The following is a 25,868-nucleotide window of genomic DNA, read 5'->3' on the forward strand; positions in this document are numbered from 1 at the left end:
AGGCAGGCGTACTGGAGTGGGTTGCCTTTTCCTCCTCGAGGGGATCTTCCTGACCCAGAGCTTGAACCTGCATCTCTTGCACTTCCTGCATTGGCAGGCGGGTTCTTTACTAGTACCACGTGGGAAGCCAAGGTACAGTCGTTCTGTTCAGCACTTGTAGGTCAAGAAAGACACTCCCAGCTGGCCAAGACCTTCCGCCTGTCCGCCAGTCACTCGTGGCCCTCACCGGCACATCCCAAGGGCTCTGGCCCATGGGAATGATGATCTGTGGAGGCCCAGTCACTTTTCTCTTTGGTTTGTGTCACTCAGGGCTGCACACAGCAGTGGTCACCCTGTGCAGACCACCATCCACATTACTCTAGTGAGGGCTGAGTGACCAGAGTCTGTGGTGGGGAGACCTCTAGACAGGCGGCCAGGAGGCCCGGGTGCTAGAGCTGGCTCTCTGATGGATCAGCCCTGGTACACAGGTACGCTCTCTGCCGTGACCTCCATCTCTAAGAGATGGGCATTCAATTAAATGGTCTCTCCAACCCATTGCAGACCTAAGCGTCATCCTTTCTAAGACCCTGGACCTGACACTCATCCTTCTATGATGGACAGCAGAAAGTCCTCCAGAGTCCATGGAGGGAAACCCCATAGTCCATTTGTTCAGTCACTAAGCCGTATCCGACTCTTTGCGACCTGGTGGACTATAGCATTGCAGGCTTCCCTGTCCTCTACTATGTCCTGGAGTTTGCTCAGATTCACGTCCAGTGAGTCTGTGATGCTGTCTCTTCAACCATTTCATCTTTTGCTGCCCCCTTCTCCCCCTGCCTTCAATCTTTCCCAGCATCAGGGTCTTTTCCAGTGAGTCGGCTTCAGCTTCAGCATCTGTCCTTCCAAGGAACACTCAGGATTGATTTCCTTTAGGATGGACTGGTTTGGTCTCTTTGCAGTCCCTGCACTTTGGTTAAGCAGGGGATTCTCAGCATAGACCCTGCTGACCTTCTAAATGTGTGAAGCCTGGGTGAGTTCACAGGTCTCTCTGGGCTTCCTGTATCTCACCTGTAAAATGGACACAGTAATGGATGTTATTATGAGGATGAAATTTACAGTGACACATACATCATGCTGAGAGTAGCCTGGCACACAGAATATGCCCTGGAAGTGTGTTTGTTATTTCAGCAGAAGCCGAATTGATGAGGTCTGGGCTACATAGATTTGTAGGGCTGAGGTTCGTTAGGGTGGGGGTGAGACACCCTTGTCACCCTCTCCTTGCACCACGGCAGCCTTGGTAGAAGGCTTCTGGTAGTCAGCATGATCCAGGCGGCTGGGGTCTGCACCAGTTGTAGCAGGGCTGGCCCACGGGTAGCTCAATTTGCTTTGATAACCGCCCCCCCGCCTCCTCGCCCCAACACACACACATGAGAGGAAGTGCTGGGAAGGCTCACACTGGGGGATCTCCGAGGCAGGGGCTCACGCAGATGTTTCTGTCTAGCTCAGGCTGGGAAAGTGGCACTAATGTCCCCTGCCATCTGTGCCAGCCATTGCCACCCACCCCGCACCAGCACCACTCTTTACGTAGGACTGCTGTGTCCCAGGCGCCGGCTCCTGCTGTGTGGAGGGCATGGAGGATTCAGCACAGGCACCCGAGATCCCAGCGCCAGCCAGCTGCCTGCCTGTGTTTCTCCTGCTCAGGAGTCACGTTTGGGCTCACGCTTCCCTGATCCATGAAAGCGGGTGGAAGAAGGTGGTTTTGACTTTCCCCAGGCTCCACCTGGGGCTCAGTTCTTTCAGAAATGGGCACAGGGATCAGAGTTAGGAGATCCTGGCATTGGGAGAGCAAGACCAGAATGAGAAGGGCTGGCTGCAGTCAGATGTGATGGAATAGCTGCCGTATTTTTAATCCTTTCAGCCATGGCTTATCCTCCTTTCTGGGCCTCCAGTTCTTGAGAGGCATGCTTGCATGCGTGCAAAGGCACTTCAGTCTTGTCTGATTCTTGGTGACCCTGTGGACTGTAGCCTGCCAGGCTCCTCTGACCACGGGGTTTCTCCAGGCAAGAGCACTGGAGTGGGTTGCTGTGCCCTCCTCCAGGGGATCTTCCCAACCCAGGGATCGAACGCGCATCTCTTATATCTCCTGCATTGGCAGGCGGGTTTTTTACTGCTAGCGCCACCTGGGAAGCCCCTTGAGAGGCATGCAACCTACCAATTAGGAGCTAACCAGCCTAATTTGGTATCCAAGCCCTGCTTCTCACTGACTGCATGACCTCAGGAAGGTACTTAATTGAAGTGTCTTGGAGGAGAAAGGCAAGAGAACAAAGAACAGGTGGGATAAACATGCTGTAAATTGCAAGATGATATATTTAAGCCTAACCATATTAGTAATTACATTAAATGTAAATAATCTAAATACTCCAATTAAAAGGCAGAGTTTTTCAAACTGGAGGAAAGAAGCAAGACCAAACTATATGCTGCCTATAGGAAACAAAGTTTAAATAAAAAGACACAAAGAGATTAAAAGAATGGATAAAGCTATAATAATCACTAATCCAAGGAAATAATCAAAACTGGAATGGATATTATAATCAGAGACAAACATTTGTATATTTATAGACTGCATTATATATATGCATATATGTGACTCAAAATTTTAAAAAAGAAAATAATGTAATAAACAGGTAAGAGTTGGAGACACTTCAATTAAGTTGTACAAATGGCAACTAAGCATATGGAAAGATGCTCAACCTTATTAGTCTCTGAGGAAATCCAAATTAAAAGCATTGGAATTAAAACAATGCAGTAACATCACAATATTTTAGGATAATTAAGACTTAAAGCGGTTACTTCCCTGGTGGCTCAGAGGTTAAAGCATCTACCTCCAATGCGGAGACCTGGGTTCTATCCCTGGGTAGGGAAGATCCCCTGGAGAAGGAAATGGTAACCCACTCCAGTATTCTTGCCTGGAGAATCCCATGGATGGAGAAGCCCGATAGGCTACAGTCCACGGGGTCACAAAGAGTCGGACACGACTGAGTGACTTCACCTTCACCTTCAAGACTTAAAGCAGTGAGCGTATCAGTTGGTGGTGGGGAAGTGGAAGACCTAGAACTCTCATTTACTGCGAATGGGAGTGTAGAACGGTACAACCACTTTGGAAAACAGTTTGGTAGTTTCGTAAAAAGTTAAATGGGTGATCTAGCTATTTCACCCCTTGGTATTTACCCCCAAGAAATGAACACCTACATCCACCTACACCTACAAGTCCTGTACATGAATGTTCATAACAGCTTCATTTGAAATAGCCAAGCATTGGCAATGGTCTAAATGTCCATCCATGGGACTTCCCTGGTGGTGCAGTGGCTAAGACTCCTAGCTCCCAATGCAGGGGGCCCAGGTTCCATCCCTGCTTGGGGAACTAGATCCCGCATGGCACAGCTAAAAATCCCAAGTGCCACAATTGAGACCCATTGCAGCAAAATAAACAGTGGAAAAAAAAAAAAGCTAAGACTTGTTTCTCGGTGCCATGGCATATATCAGTGGACATACTTGAGTGCTGTGACAAGCCCAACTCAAAGAGGCTTAGGTATAAAAGGATCTTTGTGGGCTCAGATTTTGGAAATGCTCTGAGGTAAATTTCAGGCATAGCTCGATCCCAGGGGTGTAACTCAGGCAGGTCTTCCCCACTTGGTGGCAGAAGCAGCCTCCAGCAGCAATAGGGAAAGAGCTCCCCAATCCCTCCACACACACACACACACACACCTTTCTAAACTGGTCCTGGAGAAGTTCTAGGTTCGTTGGCTAGACTTCGGTCAGCACCATTGGCTGAACCAATACCTGTCTGGGATAAGACGGGGGCAGGCTGGGGCGGGTGTTGAGGGGATCTCATTGCACTGGATCAGCTGCCAGGGGTGGAGTTGGCCAGAGCCGAAGAATAAGGACAAAAAGTAGGGAGCGGACACTCAGACAGACAGGACTGAGTTACCAGAAGGAAAGGGCATGGCTCTCAGCAGGGAAGAGCCACGGATGACCCTGCACCAGGCAACAAATCCAGTTATTTTTATTTTTCTGACAAGGCAGTATATTAACATGCTTCTACAAGTCAAAAGTCATCAAAAAGATCACTCCCTCTGAGCGACTTCCACCCCGTTCTCTCCATCCATTGTGGGTAATCAGTTTCATCAAGTTCTAATTTATTCTTCCTATTTCTTCCGTTAAGATAAGTAGATATCTCTGTGCTTTCTTGTTTTTTTCCCTTATTTACACAAATGATAGCATTGGGTGTGTGCTTTTTTTATACTTGCTTTCTTAACAGGAGAAAGAAAAATTTAATTGAGGTATGGTTGATACACAACATTGTATGTTTCAGGTGTATAATATAGTGATTCACAATTTTTAAAGGTTATGCTCCTTTTAATTTATAAAATATTCCTTTGCTGCACAATATGTCCTTGTAGTTTATTTATTTTATCCGTAGTCATTTGTACCTCTTAACCCCCTCCCCCATCTTGCCCCTCCCCCTTCCCTCTCCCCATAGAAACCACTAGTTCGTTCTCTGTATCTATGAGTCTGTCTGTGTTGTTGTATTCACTAGTTTGTTTTAGTTTTAAGGTTCCACACATAAGTGATCTCATAACAGTATTTGTCTTTCTGATTTATTTCACTCAGCGTAATACCCTCCAGGTCCATCCATGTCGGAAGAACATTTTTGCTAGACATACTATTCTTGCTGTTGTTAGTATTGGGTTGGCCAAAAAGGTCATTTGGTTTTTGCCAAAATACGTTACCCAAACGGCCTTTTCAGCCAACCTAATACACGGGCATGTGTAGACTTATGTGTGCTTAGTCACTCCATTGTGTCTGACTGTTTGTGACCCCATGGACTGTAGCCTGCCAGGCTCCTCTGACCATGGGGATTCTCCAGGCAAGAATACTGGAGTGGGTTGCCATGCCCTCCTCCAGGGGATCTTCACAACCCAGGGATCGACCCCAGGTCTCTTGCATTGCAGGCGGATTTTTTACCGCCTGAGCCACCAGGAAGCCCAAGTATATATAAGGGGGTGTTGACTTATATAATAGGATATGAGTGAGAGCAGGTGAATAACTGCCAGCCTTCTCTCTGGTGAATGGTGTCTTTTTATTCTCTCAAACCTGGGTTGTAAGTGAATCTCCTCTTGCAGATGGAGGCAAATATACCGTCCACGACTCCCAGGCCCCCAGTCTGAGCTTAGAGGGTGAGAACTCCCCCTCCAGCCCCACTGAACATGACTGGGAGATGAATTATCAAGAGGCAGCAATCTACCTCCAGGTGAGTATCTCCCGGGCAGCACCTGGCCCTTCTTGCCACGTGTTGGTGGAGACGGGGAGCCAGGCTCTGTTGGATGCATGCCCAGAAATCCAGTTCTGGCTTTGGTGCTCCGTGTGTGACCTTCTCATTTCATAAGATCACACCGGGAGAGCCAAGCTGGCTGTGCCCGTGGGCTTGTTCCCAGGACCTGGTGTGTGGCCCTGCCTGCCCCCAGGTTCTCTAGTCTGTCCATTTGGCTGCCCCCTGCCCTGCTCCCTCTTCTGGAGAGGCTGGTTCTCAGGAGGGAACTCGTCTGTCTGCTGAGTCCAGCTGACTCAGTGTGCAGGGTCTGGAGATGTTTATTCTTCCTGTTTCTCCTGCTGCTGCTTTCATATTTGCTATTCCATGCTTGGTTTTTGTTTTTAAACAAATTTTAAATTCTTTATAATTCTGTCTGGTAAGTGTATCTTAATTTATTTAACTATCCTGATAAGGTTGGATATTTTCTCTTTTTATATTTCCCTTACTGTATATTATGCATTTCCCTGTTATAAATTATAATATGAGGACAATCTATGTCTTCAGCTATTTCTCTCTTTTTCTCTTTAATATCGAGGATTATTTTATTAGGAAACACTCCAAGAAGTAGAATCAGCGGGTCGAAGGAATCGACATTTTTTAGGGCCTTTGGTATACAGTATTGAATACTCTCAAAAGGGAATATTGCCTGTTAACTGCTAATCTCACTGTCTATGGCATTTTCACCTTAATCTTGTCATTTTTGTCATTATAAGATTTCAGCTTCTGCTGAAATTTCAGCATTGAATAAGGATTTGGGTGAGGAAATGGGATTTTTCTTAAGTTCATTTGAATGATCACTTTCCCCTAATCTTTTTTTTCTTTGAAGCAGCTCTCCCTTTTAAGTATTTGCTTTTCTATTTTCAAAGAAAATTTAATGAAATTCAGATACTTATTTGATAGCTGTTCAGGTGTCTGTGTGTTTCTCACGTTTTATGGCTGTACTTCTCAAGGAATGGGTTTTGATTCAGGTTAAGGCAGAAATTATTCAGGTTAAGTAGAAATGTTTTCGGGAGATTTTAGCAAGCTTGGGCATGCCTGTTGACGTTGCAGGATCACTCTATACACTGTCACCCTCTCTAAGGTTGAACAGGTGCTAGATAAGAGGCCAGGATGGATCAGAATACAGAATTAGAATCACTGCTTGGTAATTGCCTCTTTCCTTAAGCAGGTGAGAACATTAGTAATAAAAATGGCTATCATCAAATAATAAATGCTGGAGAAGATGTGGGGGAAGGGGAACTCTCCTACACTTTTGGTGGGAATGTAAATTGGTACAGACATTAAGGAAAACAGTATGTAAGTGTCTTAAAAAAACTAAAAATAGAGCTACTATATGATCCAGCAATCCCACTCCAGGATATATATTTGGAGGAAAAAAAATCCTCTAATTCAAAAAGGTGTGTGTACCTCAGTGTTTATAGTAGCACTGTTTACAATAGCCAAGGCATGGAGACAACCCAACAACCAAGTGCCCCTCAACAGACAATTGATTTGAGAAGATGTGGTATATAATACATACACACACATATATGAGCAGTGGAATATTACTCAGCCATAATAAAGAAGGAAATGTTGCCACGTGCCATAGTGTGGATAGACCTAGAGAATATTACTAAGTGAAGTAAGTCAGCTAGAGAAAGAGAAATGTTATATAACTTCTAAGTGGAATCTAAAAAATAATACAAATGGATCTATATACCAAAAAAAGACTAAGTTAAGTATGTACTTGCTGATCTCTCTAACAATCTTACCAGCAGTTTGGTCATCTCCCAGTTCATACACCTGAGACTCCCGGGGGCTAGTGAGTCCAAAGCCAGCCAGCTGGTAAACTGCCAAGCTTGGATTTAAACCGTGTCCATCCGGCCTCCGAATGATGTTCTTTCTTCTCTACGTGGTAGCCACATTTCTGTACCTGACCTCATGTAGTCACTCAAAAATGGGCCATGTCTTTAGGGGAAAAGAGGTTACAGAACAGAAGGTATCATATGGTGACTTTTAATATATAAGTTATATATAATTTTATATAATGTGTGTCTATGTATGCACAGATACCCATTCACATCTGGAAACTTATTTGTCAGAATATTAAAGGTGATTATTTTTGGCTGATGGAATTTTTACTACCTTATAATTTTGTGTATTACTTGAATTTTTTTTCTTTTTTACAAAAAGATGCATCCTCTTGTAAAATTAAAACTAAAAGCAGAGCTTGGATCCCCGTGGACAGTGGTTTCTGGCTTGGAGGACGGTGTTAGAGGGCGTCCGATAGCTGTTTCTGCGCTTGCGGATGGGCTGCAGCACAGCCCCTGAGCCAGCTTGTTAGTGTGCTTGGGTGACTGGCCCCTTGCTGTTCTGCGGCTATCTGGTGCCTGTGGTTTCCTCTCTTCCTAAATTTACCTGTTAACTCACTCACCCACAGGAGCCGTGTGCTCGGAGCTCCTGTTGCCTCCAAGACCCTCCTAGTTTTCTTTGTGGACTTCTGCCCCAGGGAGCAGAGATTAAAGGCCTGGAAGTCACATACCGCTGGCCTGGCTTCTTATTTTTCCTAATCATAAAATTTCCTAGTTCGTGATCAGCCTCTAGGAAATAAGGCCAGTGTTCTTAGTGCACACGTGCTCAGTCATGTCCGACTCTTTGCGACCCCATGGACTGTAGCCCACTAGGCTCCTCTGTCCTTGGGATTTTTCAGGCAAGAGTACTGGAGTGGGTTGCCATTTCCTCCTCCAGAGGACCTTCCCAACCCAGGGATCGAACCCAGGTTTTTTGCGTCTTCAACATTGGCAGGTGATTCTTTACCACCGCACCACCTGGGAAGCCTTAGCATCGGAGTCAGGATAGGGACCCAGATCCTATTTCACTTGGTCCTTGCTGGGGAAGGCCTCATCTTCCATCTGCCCTGCTGCTGCTGCTGCTAAGTCGCTTCAGTCGTGTCCGACTCTGTGCGACCCCATAGATGGCAGCCCACCAGGCTCCCCCATCCCTGGGATTCTCCAGGCAAGAACACTGGAGTTGGTTGCCATTTCCTTCTCCAATGCATGAAAGTGAAGAGTGAAAGTGAAGTTGCTCAGTCGTGTCCAACTCTTAGTGACCCCGTGGACTGCAGCCTACCAGGCTCCGTCCATGGGATTTTCCAGGCAAGAGTACTGGAGTGGGTTGCCATTGCCTTCTCCGTCCATCTGCCCTGAGGCAATTCCAAGTCCCCGAGGTCAGATTTGAGAGCTCCATGTCAGTGGTTTCCTCTTGCCAGACCTTCATCCCTGGCTACCTGTTGGAAGAAATTACCCGAGAATTGCATTTTCTAGAAGTCCAAGCCAGAAGCTCCCCAGGCAACCATGTGCGACCCCTGTGGCCAGGGCGGTGGTGGTGAAAACCACAGCCGGCACAGATCACAGGACGGGGAGCGAGGCTTGCCCAGCTCACCCACCGTGTGACTCCAGGATGTTTGTTCCCTGCCCTGTCGAGTCTGTGGTTTGCCTTTTATTTTTTTTTGATCATGAGGATAGTGATGTATCTGGCTTCAGGGAAGTGACTCGCTTGAAGTTCCACTGCAAACCACAGCCAAGGTCAGAGCTCCCAGCCGACTCCCAGCTACTGGACAGTCCTCGGCCTAACAGGCGCCTGGAGAATGATCTCTTGCAGAAATGCTTCATCTTACCAAACATCTATTAAACGCCCACTATGTGCACCAGACACTGCCAACTGAGGTCTTGACTATATCTCTTGCTCTCCCAGTTCTCTGTAACAAGCTTGGAGAGCTGAAGCCACCTCCAGCTAGCACAGGAGCCCACTGGCCAGAGCTCCTTCCATGGCACCATGTGCCACCTGGCCCAGAGACACTTCTTCCTGTTAACCTGGCTTTGTAACTTCTGGAGGAATCACCGGGCACGAATGTGTTAGTTTCACTTTTGCCAGAACAAGGGTTTATGAGGATGGTTGCATGTGGCCTCATCCCACAAGAGCCAAATATTGGAATAGTTGAAGGTCTGCCTGCATTCAAGAACACCCAGAATGCTTTTGGAAAGGCTCTGGGTGTCCCTTCTGGGGCTCTGACCCTTTTCTCCTCTAGAGATTGGAGCCAAGGGCAAGAGCCTCTGTTCTGAGTGTGCTGAGAGTGAATGAGATAGGTTCTCCTGACTCAGCATCATTGGTGTTTAGGACGGGATAATTCTTTGTTGTGAGGGGCTGCCCTGTGCATTTTAACAGCATCCCTGGAACTGACCCTCTGGATGCCAGCAACACCCCCCAGGTGTGACAACTACACGTGTCTCCAGCCCTGGGGTGGAGTCAGGGGAGGGCAGGTGGTCAACACTGCCCCCAATTGAGAAGCACTGAAGCAAGGCAATGCATGAAAAGTAAATGCTGTCTATGTGTACGCTGCTGGATGGGGTACTGAGGTGATGAAGTTGATGAGGTGGGACCTCTTTTACTTAGACCTGTGCCCACCAACCTCAGGGAGGCAGTGAAGATCCCCTACCTCCCCCAGAAGACCGATCCTAACAGGGAGGGTCATCAGCTTGTATTCTCAAGTGGACCATTCCCCAGGCTCCATCATTTGTTTTCTGCATCATCAGCAGGAGGCCAAGAATAGACAGAACAGGGCTGCTGGAACCAGGCTGCCTGGCTGTATGGGCTTGGGTGCTACGGAAGTTCCCTGTCACTGCTGTCAAATGAGAAGAAATAGAAGCACTTACCTGGAAGACAAATTGTCAGGACTGAAAGGAATGTCGGGGCTCAGTGGAAGGCACTCAGTGGGGCCAGCCGCTGTCTCGTTACTATTGGGATGAAAGCATCAAGGGCTTAGGAAATAAGGTGGAAATAGAGTCAGTTAAGAAGTAAGGGGACTTCCCTGTTGGTTCAGTAGTTGAGAAGACTTTGCCTTCCAATGCAGGGGGTGCAGATTCCATCCCTAGCTGGGGAGCCAAGATCCCATATGCCTCATGGTCAAAAAGCAAAAAAAAAAAAAAAAAAAAAACAACAACAACAACACATAAAACAGAAGCAATATTGTAACAAATTCAACAAAAACTTTAAAAATGGTCCCACATCCAAAAACTCTTTAAAAAGATAAATGGGATGGGGAAAGCTGAATAAACCAGGATTTTGATAAAGGGACCCTCAAGCTTTCCCCTCAATGTTACTAGCTTAAAGTAAATAATAACAGGTCACCTCTTCAGGGAGCTTTCCGTGTGCCAGACGCTGTCCTAAGAGCCCTGGGAGTAAGTACGGTCGATCGTTAACCCATGGATGGTTGTAAAGGTGAAAGAACAGTTTCCATGTTGCCCAGGGAGAAGGGGGCGGAGCCAGAACACAGTCATGACTAGTTTACCCCAGACCCCGGGCACTTAACATCCCACACCTGAGAGTGAGACTTCGGTCTCAGAAGGGACCAGATGCGCCCGCTTCCCTTTGATCTCTTGCGCGTTTTATCCTTTGAGTCCTCCGACTAGTTTTGGAAAGAAGCAAGTCTTTGAAGCCGCATCAGTGGCAAGGGCGAGACCTGAGGGGTGTTCTAAGCTGTGAAGAGAATACTTTATTTTCCGTCCTCTCTGGCCTGAAGCTCCACCCACCTGCCAAGGGCCCGCCCCTTTCCCCCGCCCACCACACGTCCCACATCCCCAGCCACTTCTGCATCCCAGGCGCACTGCTTCCCGCGGGCTCACGCGACTCTCGCTCTTTCAGGAAGGCGAGAATAACGACAAGTTCTTCACCCACCCCAAGAACGCCAAAGCTCTGGCGGCCTACCTCTTCGCACACAACCACCTCTTCTACCTGATGGAGCTGTCCGCGGCCTTGCTCCTGCTGCTGCTCTCCCTGTGCGAGGCTCCCGCCGTCCCCGCGCTCCGGCTGGGCATTTACGTGAGTGTCCCGGTGGCCGCGAGCCGCGGCTCTCTGGGGGTTTCGGGGGTGGGAAGGCGGGCAGAGTAACTCAAGCCTGAAAGGGAACATTCTGGAAGGGGAGACACCCCACGGATTTCAAACGGGGAGGCCCTGGGAGTAGCTGGCTCACCAGTCTTGCCTGGGGTCCCCGCCTGAGGGAATGCACCACCCCCAGTCTCCCTGGGATTCCCTTCCCTTGTAACTTCCAAGGAGGGGCAGGGGCCGCCCTCGGACTGCCTCACTTAGGACCCGTGGCCATGCTTTGGCTCCAGGTGAACAGCATACCTGATCAGCAGTCCCGCCCGCTGTCTCCAAAGAAAAGCCAGCAGGTGCGCTCACTTCTCCTACTGGGGAGTGGCTGATGACGCTGCGTCTCCTTCATGCCCTGTGGCTGCAGGTCCACGCAACCCTGGAGCTGTTCGCCCTGGTGGTGGTCGTGTTTGAACTCTGCATGAAGTTGCGGTGGCTGGGCCTTCACACCTTCATCCGGCACAGAAGGACCATGGTCAAGGTGATGTGTTCATCTCTTTCCAGCATTTCCTTGTCAACTTCAAGCCTGTATCCTCAGTTCAACTGCAAATCCCCCATGCGCTGCGAAGCGTAACTCTGGGTCCCGGAGCTCACCATGCTTCCAGCTTTGCTCTGGGTGTCACGGTGGTGCTAACAGTAGCTAACATGATCCAGTATTTAGTTCAGGCCAAGCACCAGCATGGTGACCTTTGTGGGAAATGTGTTACTATTCCTAGTTTACATCCAGCCAGTTGCAAGAGAATGGGATCTGGATCCCGGAGAGCTGGGATTCCAAAGCAGCCTGGTGTGGCCTCCACAGCCGTGCCAGTCAATGCCATATTGTCCACTTTCTCTGTAGCAGAGAGAGACATAGGTTGGGATATGTCAGAGTGGTATTTAGCAGTGTCAGAAGCGCACACACTTGACGGGGAGGATGTGCCCAAGGAATTGGAGATCAGGATGTGCCGAAGACCCCAGGGGCCCTCAGGGGGTAGCTAGAACCAGGGGGTGGGTGGCTGCGGCCTGCGGAGTGGTGGTTTTGTTCAGCGGGTACCCTCTAATGAGCTGCTGGGAGCATCGATCACCCTGAAGCTTGTTCTCCTGGGCCAGCAGCAGTGGACTTCTCTGCCTGATGTTGGGGGAGGTGAGAGAGGGCGAGGGAAGGGCTTCTCTGGACTCCCCTCCGGGATGGGGAGGACTGGCGGGGGCCAGTATCTAGCCGGCCCTCTGTCTGGGCCTGGGGCGCAGGGGCTGACAGTGCGCTGTGCCCGGCCTCCCCCAGACCTCCGTGCTGGTGGTGCAGTTCGTGGAGGCCATCGTGGTGTTGGTACGGCAGACGTCACACATGCGGGTGACCCGGGCGCTGCGCTGCATCTTCCTGGTGGACTGTCGGTACTGCGGCGGCGTCCGGCGGTAAGGCCTGGGGAGGAGCTGCTCACTCAGGTGCTCTCACGGCCCAACCTGGCCCCCTGGGTCCGTGGAGCCAGTGAGTCACTTAGTGAGTAGGTCCCTCCTGCACTTGGCTAGGTCACAGTCCTGATCACTTCCCTCTGCCATTCGACCCTCACAGAGAGGAGGGTGGGCCTCCCACTGCAGGGCGCTCTCCCATCATTACCTGTGCTTCTCTGGGGCTCCCGGCACAGTATCTGCCCAAACACAGCCTGCAGCAGGAGCTCAGTGAAGTCTGCGCGACTCAGCAGGCAGTCCTGACACCTTCCCTGGGACTGGGGGACTGAACTCAAAACAGGCCATTAACCTAAGTTCAAGCTGAGTTTTTTTTTTTTTTTTAATGATTTTGTTTATTTTTTGTCAGTGCTGGGTCTTCGTTGCTGCACGGGCTTTTCTCTAGTTGCAGTGCGAGGGCTTCTCATTGCCGTGGCTTCTCTTGTTGCAGAGCATGGGCTCTAGGCGCTCAGGCTTCAATAGTTGTGGCTCTCCAGCTCTAGAGCACAGGCTCAGTAGTTGTGGTTCATGGGCTTAGTTGCTCTGAGGCATATAGGATCTTCCCAGACCAGGGATCGAACCCATGTCCCCTGCATTGGCAGGTGGATTCTTCACCACTGAGCCACCAGGGAAGCCCCCGACTGAGTTTTGAGAATCCATCTAGAAAACCTGTTGGCTGGGGTCCTATGAATGAGAGCGGGCTAGCCATTCACTCTTGGTGAAGTTGCTCAGTCGTGTCCAACTCTTTGAGATCCCATGGACTATGGTCTACCAGGTTCCTCCATCCATGGAATTTTCCAGGCAAGAGTCCTAGAGTGGGTTGCCATTTCCTTCTCCAGGGGATCTTCCGGACCCAGGGGTCGAACCCAGGTCCCCCTCATTGCAGGCAGACACTTCACTGTCTGAGCCACTGGGGAAGCCCATGGGGTCACTCTTGGTTCCCTGTCTGCAAAACCGGAGACACATGTCCTCGGACTGAATGGCCCTGAAATGTCTTCCTGCATACCGTGCAGACTGACCTTGGCACCTGAGGCCATGTACCCGGCCCTGGCCTGCCTGCTCCATCCCTTGCAGGCACTTGCCTGCTTGGGCTCAGTAAGCGCCACGCCTGCCCTGGTTCTTTGCCCATCACTGCCTGAGTGGAAGTCCTAGGAGATCACTAAGCATGCCGTCACAAGCCAGGGTGCGGTGGGATTTAGCGTTCCAGGGGTTGGGAGCACCAGGCCCCCATCTCAACAGGGCACCCCTCACTGAGCAGTCCCAGACCATGTCCCTGGGCCCTAGCCCACCGCCCACCGGCCCTCACCCTCCTGGCCCTGTCTCCCCCCCAGCAACCTGCGTCAGATGTTTCAGTCCCTGCCGCCCTTCATGGACATCCTCCTGCTTCTCCTCTTCTTCATGATCATTTTCGCCATCCTCGGTGAGTTTTTTCCTGAGCCCCAGTACGCAGGCAGTCTCTAAAAGCAAACTCATCGTTGAGAAAAAAGGCACTTTGATGGTTTTAGAAATTCTGGAAGGTTTTCAGAACGATAGAAACACTTGTGGACTCCCGCTTAGGAAATGCGGTATTGGGGGGAAGAAAAAAATAGAAGCCACCTTTGTAACCTTTCTTGATCTCAGTTCCCTTTTGCTCCCAGGGGTGCCCCCGGCCTTTATTCACGCTGATGCGTGGAGATGTAAGCCATTCATTTTCACTACAGTGTTGTGATCCAATACGTGAATATACCCACGCTTATTTATCACTTCCTCCGTTGGTGGGCATTTTCCTCTATTGCAGATCACATTGCTGCGAACATTCTCCTGCCTTTCCCGGTGCGCACACAGGGGAGATTCCTCTACAGCATATGCCTGGGACCTTAGGGTCAACATAGTTCAGCTTCACTAGGTGTTAAAGCAAGGTCATGCCCTTTCTAACACCGAGGAGGCCTTGCCTCTTCAGATAAGATCAAGTATTGATGCAATTCCCACATTCAGACATGGGCTTTAGACAGTGGCAGTCTCAGAACACGGCAGGGGAGCCCAAGGTCCCTTCCCTGGTGCTCAGATGGCAGAGACAGTGGAACCAGAGGGCCGTGACTCTAAGGCCCCCGCCAGTGCTGAAACCCCCAGACTCTCGTGACACTCTGTTCCCTGAGCCATTGACTCCCACCTACCCCACCCCACTCTGGATAGAATTTCCTTGGTGTTCCGAGGGGCTGACTTCCCTTAGGGGCAGAGTTTCAGGATTTCAAGGGCTCAGGGGAATAGCCCATTGCAAGAGGGAGGAAATTGATGGTGCCCCCACCTTGGACCCTCAGCTGCAGAACAGTGGGGTCCCTTTGAAGTTGTTACTTGGCTGTCATGTTCTCAAAACCAAAGATTGCAAACCAGCAGTCTGGGTTCCAGACCCAGCCTATGGATGAGTTTTGTTTGGTCTGAAAGTGTTGAGCCAGCATTTTATGTTTTATTTTATTAAGTTTTTTTTTTTCTTTTTTTTGATGTGGACCATTTTTTAAAGTCTTTATTGAATGTGTTACAACATTGCTTCTGTTTACATTTTTTTGGTTTTTGGGGCACGAGATATGTGGGATCTTAGCTGCCTGACGGGATTGAACCTGCACCCCGTCCACTGGCAGGTGAAGTCTTAAAAAAAATTAATTTTTATTTTTATTTAATATATATTTTAAAATGTTTGTTTATTTATTTGGCTGCTCCAAGTCTTAGTTGCAGCATTTGTGATCTAGTTCCCCGACCAGGGATCCAACCTGGTCCCCTGCACTGGGAGCTGAGTCTTAGTCTCTGGACCACTGGGGAAGTCCTTTGAGCCAGCATTTTTAAAAACTAGATTTTTTAACATGAAAATACAGATTTCCAGCCTTAAAATCTTAAATTTTTTTTTAAACTTCTATTTTTTAAAAAAAAATTGACATGTAATCGACATAACACTGTATTAGTTCCAGGTGTACAGCATAATGGTTTATTATGAACATAACTGCAGAATGATCTGGTTAACAACATCATCTTTATACATAATTATAGTTTTTTTTTCCCTTCTGATGAGAACTTTAAGATCTACTCTCCCAGCAACTTTGAAACCCACAATAATGGTGTCATTAACTAGAGTCACTGCTTTGCACATCCAGCCTTTGTGTTTTTTGGCTGCACGGTACAGCACATAGGATCTTAGTTCCCTGACCAGGGATCCCCAGCCCCCTGCAGTGGAAGCACAGGGTCCTAAACGCTGGACCACCAGAAAGGTCCCCAACTAGCCTTTTTTAATAATAGCTATAGTGGTGCTTGGATCACGTTCCCGAATGGCAGCAGGTACCTGGTGCCTTCAGTCAGAGCATGCGTTGTGCTCTGCCTCGGTCCCCACCACGCCCTATGCTTTCCCTCTGCCCACTGCTCTCATTTACATTTATTCGTATTGACATCTGGGTTTGGGACTTCTGCTCTAACCTATGTTTCCCACCACCTTCTTCTAGGTTTCTACTTATTCTCCCCTAATCCTTCAGACCCCGTAAGTAATCAGTGCGTTTGTCTGTGTCTTGCTGTATGTGGGACCTTTTCACTTCAGGCCAGGCGGCTGGACTGACCTCCCCGCCACCAGCCGTGTTAGGAAGGGATGCCCTGCTTGGTTTCTCATCATCGCTTATGGCACCTGAACGTTCAGTTCCTTCTTTGAGCGCCAGGGGCATCCCCTGTCCTGTCGTTGAGAGGGATGTTTCCAGGATCAAATCTGGAACACTGAAACATTTTGGCAGAGGAGTGGTGGAGGAGAGCCCAGCTCATTGTGCAGAACATGTGATTCTCTGGGAGACAAGTCCCAAGGCCAGGTGTCTGCTTCTGCCAGAAGCATTGAGCTCAGGAAGGAGGCAGCCTTGGACTCCGAGTTTGCTTGTTCTTCTGCCATCCTTCAGGGATCCCTCGGGAGGAGGAAGGGATGGGTGGGGTGGGGTGGGGGAGGGCAGGGCTCTGGAGATGACCCCCTGCACACACCCCGTTCCGGTGGTGTGTGCCATTGGCTGGCACCCATGTGTCCTCTGGCCCTCCTGTCCCCACAGTACTTCAGCACCCTGGAGAACAGCATCATCAGTCTGTTTGTCCTTCTGACCACCGCCAAGTAAGTTTGGGCTCTGCTTTGGCTTCTGCCTGCCCTCTGGTAGTGCCCAGGGTTGTCTCCTTTTCAGCCAAGGGTATTCCACGTCTTGGCTCAGATGGGTGCTCAGGGCCACCATGAGGGATGGGAGTGGCCTGGTGAGCTGAGAGTAGGGGAGGGGCGGGGGAGGAGCAGGCAGAAAGAGGGATGTCCTTAGAGAAAGCAGAGACTGGCAGACATGGGCCTTGCGGGTAATGCTCTGCAAATACAGCTTCCCAGACGTGATGATGCCCTCCTACTCCCGGAACCCCTGGTCCTGCGTCTTCTTCATCGTGTACCTCTCCATTGAGCTGTACTTTATCATGAACCTGGTGAGTGGCCTTGGCTTCTGTTCTGAGGACCAGCCCCAGCCATCGCCGTGCTGGGCATCGTGGGGATAAAGTAGGGGTGGCCATCCACCTCCGAGGGTGGAACACAGGGGAAGGAAGTCCTAGACCCTAGTCAGGTGTGGTGTGACTAGGAATGCCCTGTCAGGACTTGAGTTCAGCCGGTTACCAGCAGTAACTAGCCTCTCTGGGTTAGTGCTGCTGCTGCTGACAGTGCTAGAGCTTGTCATTCGTTCGCTCACTTTTTCATTTATTTGACTGCACTGGGTGGGTCTTCATTTCGGCCTGTGGGATCTTTAGTTGTGGCATGCGGGATCTAGTTTCCTGACCAAGGGATTGAACCCGGGCGCCCCGCGTTAGGAGCACAGAGTCCTGGACCACCAAGGAAGTCCCAGAGCTGGAGTTGAAACCAAAACTACCCTGGAACCTTTTCCTTCTCAGGGCGAACATATAATACCTGGAAAAGCTGACACTTCTGAAGCCTTAGTCAGGTACTATGCCAAGTGCTTTATGGATAGAGGTTAAATAATTTAACACTCAAACCCTAGATGTCTGATTATGATTCTCAATTTATAGCTGAGGAAACTGAGGATCAGACCGATAGGGTGAGTCAGCCTTGCCTGCACAGCTCGAGTGGCCAGGTGAGCTGGTCTGATTCCAGAGCCCTGCTCTTAACCACCCCATCCCACTGTACGCACATGCCAGGAATGTCCTGTGTATTTCTACCCTGTTTATTATGAACCCCTGGGAAACCCAATACAGAACACGTTCCTTTAAGGACAGTGTGTAGTCCCCATGCACACTGGGAACTTTGGAGGTGTTTTTGGAGGCTCGACTGGCCACCAGGAGTGTTCCTGCCATCAGCAGATCACCTTCTCCCAGACCAGGCCATCAGGCTGGTGCTGAGACCAGAATTATAAGGAAGAGGACTTACCAAGTCTTGCATTTATTTTTATACTTCTGATGAGCATCCCCAAACCAGTCACCACAGTCAGGCCCGGTTTAGAAATGGAAAACACTTTCTCTGGGGGTAGACTTGTGCTTTTGCTGCTAAGTCACATCAGTCGTGTCTGACTCCTTGTGACCCCATAGACGGCAGCCCACCAGGCTCCCGTCCCTGCCTTAAAATGTGATGTCTTAAGCAGGAAAATATTTTCTTTTTTTAATTTCTCAAGACCCAAAATAAGTATGTTGGATATCTGTTTGTATATCTTAGAGTTCTTTTGTACCGTTGTTAGTTTAGAATCCTAAAAATAGCGTTATGTGTAATTATTTGCTTTAACAGGTATTTTGAACTGTGAAAATACAGGGTATGAGTCAGCCATTGCGGGCCCAAACCTGGCCTACCACCTGTTTTTGTCAATAAAGTTTTATTGGCACATGGCCATGCCCATTCATTTGCATATAGCCTATGAATGCTTTCATGCTACACCCACAGGGTTGAGTGATTTCTACAGAGACCATCTTGCCTGCAGAGCCTCACATATTTGCTCTCTGGCCCTTTACAGAAAAAGTTTGCTGACTCCTTTGATCTAAAGGGAAATGTAGGGGGCCAGTTTGAAGGGATGGAAAGGGAAATGTAGGGGGCCAGTTTGAGGGGATGGAAAGGCAAATATATTTCAAAATATTTTTGAAATATTTTGAAAGAAGCCTCAAAAAGGCTTCTTTCAAATTCTGCTCCCGCCCTCCCATCGCCCTCTGATAACGCAGGCTGTGTTGTCTACATGCTGACTTTGGAACTGGGCACTTCCAGAACCTTGTGCCCTTGAGTGCAGGCCACCTCTTGCCCCTCATTTCTAGGGCCACACAGACTCAGCAGGAGAAGGAACATGGGGACAGGGGAGGAAGGGACAGCGATGTCCCTCCCTGCTCTGAGGTTGGGAGGGCACAGGATGGGCACACAGCCTCCCCGGCTGTCACACAGACCTAAATGGGGCAAAGGCCCCAGCGTGTTCCCCTCACAGCTTCTCTCCCCTTATAAAACTGCCCAGGCAGGGATGAGCTATACAGGCAGAGAAGAAAAACTGGGGGAAAATGTAATAGTGTTTTCACGAATCTGTAGAGGGGAAATTTACAACGGCAATGAATGACCTTCTCCTAAGACTTGGAGATGAACTTCCTACACCTGGCCAGGGGAGAGGCTCTTCTCAACCTGCCTTCCTAGGGTGGCTGGAGGAGCGCCCTCTGGAGGCTGGGGAACTGTTCCCTAGCTCCCTGAGGCCCAGTCGGCATGGGTACCAGGTCTCTGCTCTTCCCTCTCAGCTCCTGGCCGTGGTATTTGACACCTTCAATGACATCGAGAAACGCAAGTTCAAGTCTTTGCTGCTACACAAGCGAACTGCCATCCAGCACGCCTACCGCCTGCTTGTCAGCCAGCGGGTAGGGGGGTTCCAGGGGCTGAGCCAGGGAGGGGGGTTGGTCCTTGTTCTCCTGCCCTTCCTCCCCCTACCTCCACCCCACCTCCCAATATCTGCTAAGCGTAGAAGGGACAGCAGCTTCAGAAACCAGGGGTCCTACCCTTGGGAGAACAGAGAGAGAACAGGGTGCCCTGGGATCCCACGTGATGCAGGACATCGGGCATGGCTCCCCCCAGGGGAAGGGGCAGCTGGACTCTGCGTTTACCTGTGTTCCACGTGGCCATCTTCCCTCTCTCCCCAGAGGCCTGCCGGCATCTCCTACAGGCAGTTCGAAGGCCTGATGCGTTTCTACAAGCCCCGGATGAGTGCGGGGGAGCGCTATCTCACCTTCAAGGCCCTGAATCAGAGCAACACGCCACTGCTCAGGTGAGGGATCCCAAGTGGGTGCAGTACAGCCGAAGGAGGCCTTGACAAGAGGCTCTGGGGTGCCTGGCGGGCAGAGAGGCCCTTAGACACTTAGTTTTCTTTGCAGAGCGTTTTATGCACATAGACCCTATTGCTCAGGATTCTTCTTACAAATGACAGAGTCCAACCCACGTCCAATTTAAATTCACAACAAGAAAGGAATGTATTGGCTAGTAGAATGGACTGGCCCAGCTGCTCACCCTCGAGCCATGAGCAAGCTGGGTAGTTGCATGTGAACAGATCCACAGAGCACCGTGAACAACACACACACACACACAGCCCTGGCACAGCCTCAGAACGGGCCCCGAGCTGTCCACGGTCAGTCTTGGTCTTCTGGCTGCTGATGACCAAAACCCTTTTCTTTTCGATTTGAGAAGCAGCAGGCCTGCTGTAGAGATGAGGGTGAGAGAGCTCGGTCTGGGCTGACCTCTCAGCCCCCGTTGTTCTAGTTAGTCCTCTGCCAAAGGATGCTCCATCCTTGTCTGACAGTGGTAGTCATTCGGGGGCTGGCTCTCTGGGGAACGCAAGCCAGTGGTAGTCAGTGTAGATTGAGAGGATGAAGTATCAATAGTCTGGGGGAAGGAGGAGATGAAAAGCCAGCAGGTACCCGTCCCCTGGGCCCCAATGGGCTGGGACTCTCAGATGTCACCCCCTCCACCTCTCGAAGGTGACCGTAGGCAGGTGGGTGTGAGAAACACTGAAGCTCTGTGGGAACGTACCCTGATTTTTTTTTTCTTTTGCCCTTTCTTGTTGCTTATGACAGCCTGAAGGACTTTCATGATATTTATGAAGTTGCCGCCTTAAAGTGGAAGGTGGGTGCTCTCCGGGGAGGGACCAGGCCGACGGTTCCATGGGAGGGGGATGAGGCCGGTCCAGCTCTCGGCTGGGCGCCATGCATTGTAGAGAGAACAGGTGGCCCCCGGCCAAATCTGCCCATCCCCCTGCAATATGCCGTCCCAGTTAAGAGCCCTGAGTCTCAGACCCCATTAGTCGCTGTGTGGCGTCCGGCAGGTTATGGAACCTTTCCGAGGCTTGTCTCGCCTGGGAAGTGGGGCCATGAGAGCCCTACCCTGCTGCGTTAGTTTCAGGATCATGTAAAATAATGCCAGTGCACAGCACACTGCAAAGGCCGGCAGGCCTCGGCTGGCTTGGTTGTTCTGTAGATCCCTGAGTGTTTTCGTGGTTTCCCGAGTTAGTCAGAGAGCAGGAAAGGAAAGCGGCACCCTGGTCCCCAGGGCTGGGATCCAGTCCCTGGTCCTAACTCTCTCCCCCATGGCCCTGTTCCTCGGTCAGGCAAAGAGAAATAGAGAACACTGGTTTGATGAGCTTCCCAGGACAGCATTCCTCATCTTCAAAGGTAAGGCTGACCTGAACGTTGCGTCCTGACTGCTGGGGACGAATGGAGGTTTCCAGAGGCCACTGATGAAGATTTAAAGAACATGACCAGAGTGGGTGGGTGGGTGTGTGTGTACACGCGCACATGCATATGAACTGTCTGTGTGTGTAAAAGAGAGTGTGATGACCCCAGCAGAGAATTAGTATTGGACTAGGGAGGGAAATCAGTAACGTAAAAACCAAACAAAAAAGAATTGTGGGTTATTTTTTCGACTATTATTGAATAGTTCAATCAATATTGAACTATTATTCGTTGAAGGAAATGTATACAAAGTTAGATAATTAGAAGAAAAGGAACGTCTACCACACAGAGATAATCAGTATTAATTTTCTGATGTGTTTTCTTTTGTTACGGGTTATTTTCTATGCCTTTTAAAAACAGTAGAGGGGATTACATTATACATTCTGTTGTGAAACATGCCTTTTACAATAGAGTTTTTACCTTCCTCTTGTATCAGGATATATAGTTAGTGTATCTGATCAATGCTTGTATCATATAAAATTAAAATTTTTAACATCTGAGTCCACCGTATCATTTACCTAGTAGTTTTCTCTGAATTTCATGCCAGTTTTGAAGTTCCACACAGGATATGTTTAGCTCACAGGGGTTACAGTTCAGCTGTTTTGAACAAGAGTTAAAATGGCCAGACTCCCCTGGCGGTCGAGTGGTTAAGATGCCGTGCTTCCAATGCAGGGGGCTCAGGTTCTGTCCCTGGTTGGGGACGTTCCCCGTGCTGCTCAGTGTGGCCAAAATAAAAAACCAGTTAAAATGGTATATCCTATTTTGGGATTTCTCGCAAGATAGGATAGAACTTTGAGCACAGCTGTTACTATTCCATGTTCTTTAGCAAGTTTTCCATTCCATTGGGAAGATACGTTATTCAAGTGGATGAGTAAACAGCGCCAGGTCTAGGCCAGGAGCAAACTTGAAGTTTCAGGAGCAGCCAGCAAAACCCTGTTCTGTTCTGTCACAGCTCCAGGTTGCCCAGGCTCTTCCCAGAGCAGTTGTTGCCAATGGCAGTGTTGTCCAGGGGCATAAGAATGGGCGTTCCTCTGAGAGCAGGCCCTTCCTTTTTCATCCCCTGGACATAAACACCCCATTTGCTTCCATGCATGACATATGTGGTTGGTGATTATGTACTTACACGTGAAAATTTCACTGTTACCATTTCTTCTTTTCAAACAGGAATTAATATCCTTGTGAAGTCCAAGGCCTTCCAGTATTTCATGTGTAAGTGTGAAGTGCCACAGCTCTAGGTCTCTGTCCTCCTGAGTCTTACTGCTCCAGAAGGTGGAGGGGCGAGGGCTAAGTCATGCCATTGGCTTTTCATCATAGAAAATTCCAAGCACGTGTGATGGTGGAGGGGCTGTGATGAGCAGCCATGTACCCATCCCCCAGCTTCAACAGTGATCATCTCCTGGCCAGTCTTTCTCGTCCATCTAATCCCCTCATCCAGTTCATCACCCCTTCTCCAGACCTGGGGTTTTGGGAATCAAATTCCAGAACCACAGATTGTGGTTGGTTGACACGTCACTTTGACCTGTTTTAATCTGTAGGTTTCTCCCCCATCCATTTTTTCCCTCTTGCAGTATTTAGTTGAAGAAGCAGGATTGTTTGTCCTTCAGCCTTGTTTTCGCATGTTCCTCTGTTGCTTATGTCCTGTAGTTTGGTAGTTAGAGCTAGAGCTGTGTTGTCCAACATGGCAGCCATTAGCCACACATGGCTATTTGAACTTAAGCCAACTAAAATTACAAATTCAGTTCCCATCACAGTAGCCGAAGTCTGAGCACTCAGTAACCACATCTGGTTAATGATGACCAGTGGGACTGCACAGATGCAGACTGTTCTACTCATCCAGGGGTTTGGTGGGATTCACCCTTTCTGAGGAGGTCTGGTTCCATTTAATGGGAAATGGTGTTTAGAGATCACAGTCAGAGATGCTAACAGTACGTGTTGCTTGGAGTTGGTTATTGTTTCCATGGTAGGTTTTTTTTTTTTTTTTTATAAAGATAAACTAGCTTGTGAATTTTTCTTGATATAATTTTGGACTATAGGATTTTTACCTAACTCCATCATCCTTTCATATCTAAGTTCCCAGGCTTAAAATCCTAGTTCCCAGCAATACTGACACAACCACTCACTTGCTATATCTCACAGTCCACACTGTGTCTCCACACATAGTCCACTCTGTGGACTCGACCCAGTCCACATGGAGTCTCCAAAGAACAATACCAACACAACCCTAACCATTGAAATTGTTAGAAACACCACTGCAGGGACAAACATTTAGATGACTACGTCTTAAGGTCAGCCGGAATAGTTTTTCTCCACGTGGGTACGTCACCATCTAGATGCATGTTTAGATTTATTTCAAAAAAATTTTGCTTTTTAATGTTTCCAATGTTGTGTTGGTTTCTGCCTTTCAATAACACGAATCAGCCATAATTATACATATATCCCCTCCCACTTGAACTTCCCTCTCCTCCCATACCACCCCTTTAGGTCACCCTAGAGCACCAGCCTGGGCTCTCTGTGTTAACGGCAGCCTCTCACCAGGGTCCACTTTACACAATAATGTGTCTGTGCTCTTGTTTTCTCTCCATGGTCCCACCATCTGCCTCCCCCACTGTGTGCACAAGTCCATTCTCTACATGTGCATCTCCATTCCTTCCCGCAGATAGGTTCATCGGTGCTGTTTATTTCTTTTTTTAAAACAATGTTTAGGGGACTTCCCTGGTGGCCCAGGAGTTAAGACTGTGCTCCCACTGCAGGGGGCGGGGGTTTGATCCGCGGTTGGGGGAACTGGGAGCCCACACGCTGTGTGGCACGGCCAAAATAAAATGAAGTGATGGAGCATTTAAACGTTATTTTAGAGATTGCTTTTTACATTTAATTTTGCTTTATAATTATGTAAATACATATATATATGATTACAAGTCAGATCTACCAGACAAAATATATTCAAGGAAGTCTCATTTAATCCTGTCACCTCCCCCAGTGGGTAACTTGTGTTATACTTTATGCTTCCATTTTTAAAAACTAAAGTAGGTGCATATATGCACATTTTCCTGTCTTAAATAAACTAGCACAGTTTATACACTTTTTTCAGCTTTGCTTTTTTTCAGTTAACAATATGTCCTAAAGACCACACCATATTAATACATAGAGATGTTCTTCATTTTTTAAAATATTTAAGTGTTTAATTGCTGATGATAGTTTTTTCTTTCTTTTCTATGGATATGATACATTTACTTCATGAATTTTTTTTTAACTTGTTTTATTTTTTTAAATTGTGAAAGTGTGATAACACATTTACAGGAGACTTGGAAAATATAGAACAAAATTACATATGGTTCCATTATATGTTACAATTATATATTACATTATATATTATATATTACAATTAAGTAGATACATTAAGATTTTTAGTTGGAGTTTCAATATCAAACTCTTCAAAAATTTAGTGATATAGATAGAAAAGTAGAAGGATATAGTGGACCTGAAAAGCCCTATGAACCAGTTCAACATAATTAAGATTTATGGTTGACAGTATACCACTTCATGGATGTACTCATAGTTTATTCACCCAGCCTCCTGTCCATCATTTAGGCTGTTTCCAGTTTCTTTGCAACCACAAATAGCTCTTCAGTAAACAGCTTTCAGCATATGTCATTCTGTTTTTGCCAGTGTCTCATTGGGGTGGATCCCATAAGTGGGATTGCTAGACGAAAGGCCAAGTGCATGTGCAAGTTTGCTAATTAGTTCCTGGAGTCATTGAAAGAGCAGATGTCTCTAGGGAGAAACATGTCAGTACTCAAACCCTTTGTATGTGGTCCATCTTATACATCAGCTTGGAATAAGCTGCAGGTTTTATGGAAACAGTTTTTAAAATTTTTATCAATTAAAATAGTTTCTACTGTACTGGAACATCTTAACTGGTATCCCTACAGTGACAGAGAGCGTGTCTTTAGAAATCTGTAGCTGTTTTCTAAGTGAAACCACCGGTCGATGTAGCTCATGGTAAAAGCACTCAGCAGGAAGGCACCTGTTATCTGGGTGTAGGGAGCCGCCCTGCATTCTCTCAGAGTTGCCTATAAACTAACCAGGGGCTGCAGCTGTGACCTGTGGATTTCCGCACCCACCTGTGCTCGCTCTCTCATGAGCCTGTCTGTTGCAGATTTGGTGGTAGCGGTCAACGGGGTCTGGATCCTCGTGGAGACCTTCATGCTGAAAGGTGAGCCCGGCAAGGGGACTGGCCTGTCCTGTGGGTACACCTGGCCCACCTGTTTTTTTTATTTATTTGCAACTGTGCTGGGTCTTTGTTGCTGGCTGTGGGTTTTCTCTGGTTGTGGAGAGTAGGGGCTTGTCTCTGTTGCGGTGCACAGGCTTCTCACTGCAGTGGCTTCTCTTGCCGTGGAGCACGGGCTTTAGGCACGTGGGCTTCAGTAGTTGCGGCATGTGGGCTCGGTGGTTGCGGCTCCCAGGCTCTTCGAGCATGGGCTTAGTTGCT

At 48.6% G+C, this 25,868-nt stretch overlaps 1 protein-coding gene across 11 annotated transcripts in view; it reads left to right on the forward strand.

Moving 5' to 3' along the window:
- The window catches only part of TPCN1 (two pore segment channel 1), a 60,529-nt gene that overhangs the window by 23,090 nt on the left and 11,571 nt on the right, over positions 1 to 25,868 (forward strand). For 10 of the 11 annotated variants that reach the window (XM_024977757.2, XM_024977759.2, XM_010814053.4 and 7 more), the window contains 14 exons: positions 5,160 to 5,287; positions 11,027 to 11,203; positions 11,622 to 11,735; positions 12,516 to 12,646; positions 14,008 to 14,096; positions 16,141 to 16,175; positions 16,720 to 16,778; positions 17,026 to 17,125; positions 19,403 to 19,519; positions 19,799 to 19,923; positions 20,726 to 20,774; positions 21,256 to 21,319; positions 22,544 to 22,588; positions 25,536 to 25,592. In XM_024977757.2, coding sequence (XP_024833525.1) covers positions 5,160 to 5,287; positions 11,027 to 11,203; positions 11,622 to 11,735; positions 12,516 to 12,646; positions 14,008 to 14,096; positions 16,141 to 16,175; positions 16,720 to 16,778; positions 17,026 to 17,125; positions 19,403 to 19,519; positions 19,799 to 19,923; positions 20,726 to 20,774; positions 21,256 to 21,319; positions 22,544 to 22,588; positions 25,536 to 25,592 — 1,290 coding nt within the window. The remainder of the gene's footprint in view (positions 1 to 5,159; positions 5,288 to 11,026; positions 11,204 to 11,621; positions 11,736 to 12,515; positions 12,647 to 14,007; positions 14,097 to 16,140; positions 16,176 to 16,719; positions 16,779 to 17,025; positions 17,126 to 19,402; positions 19,520 to 19,798; positions 19,924 to 20,725; positions 20,775 to 21,255; positions 21,320 to 22,543; positions 22,589 to 25,535; positions 25,593 to 25,868) is intronic. The other variant, XM_059876398.1, reaches the window with a different exon arrangement.

This window comes from Bos taurus, chromosome 17 (assembly GCF_002263795.3).
Source record: "Bos taurus isolate L1 Dominette 01449 registration number 42190680 breed Hereford chromosome 17, ARS-UCD2.0, whole genome shotgun sequence".
Classification (NCBI taxonomy): Eukaryota; Metazoa; Chordata; class Mammalia; order Artiodactyla; family Bovidae; genus Bos; species Bos taurus.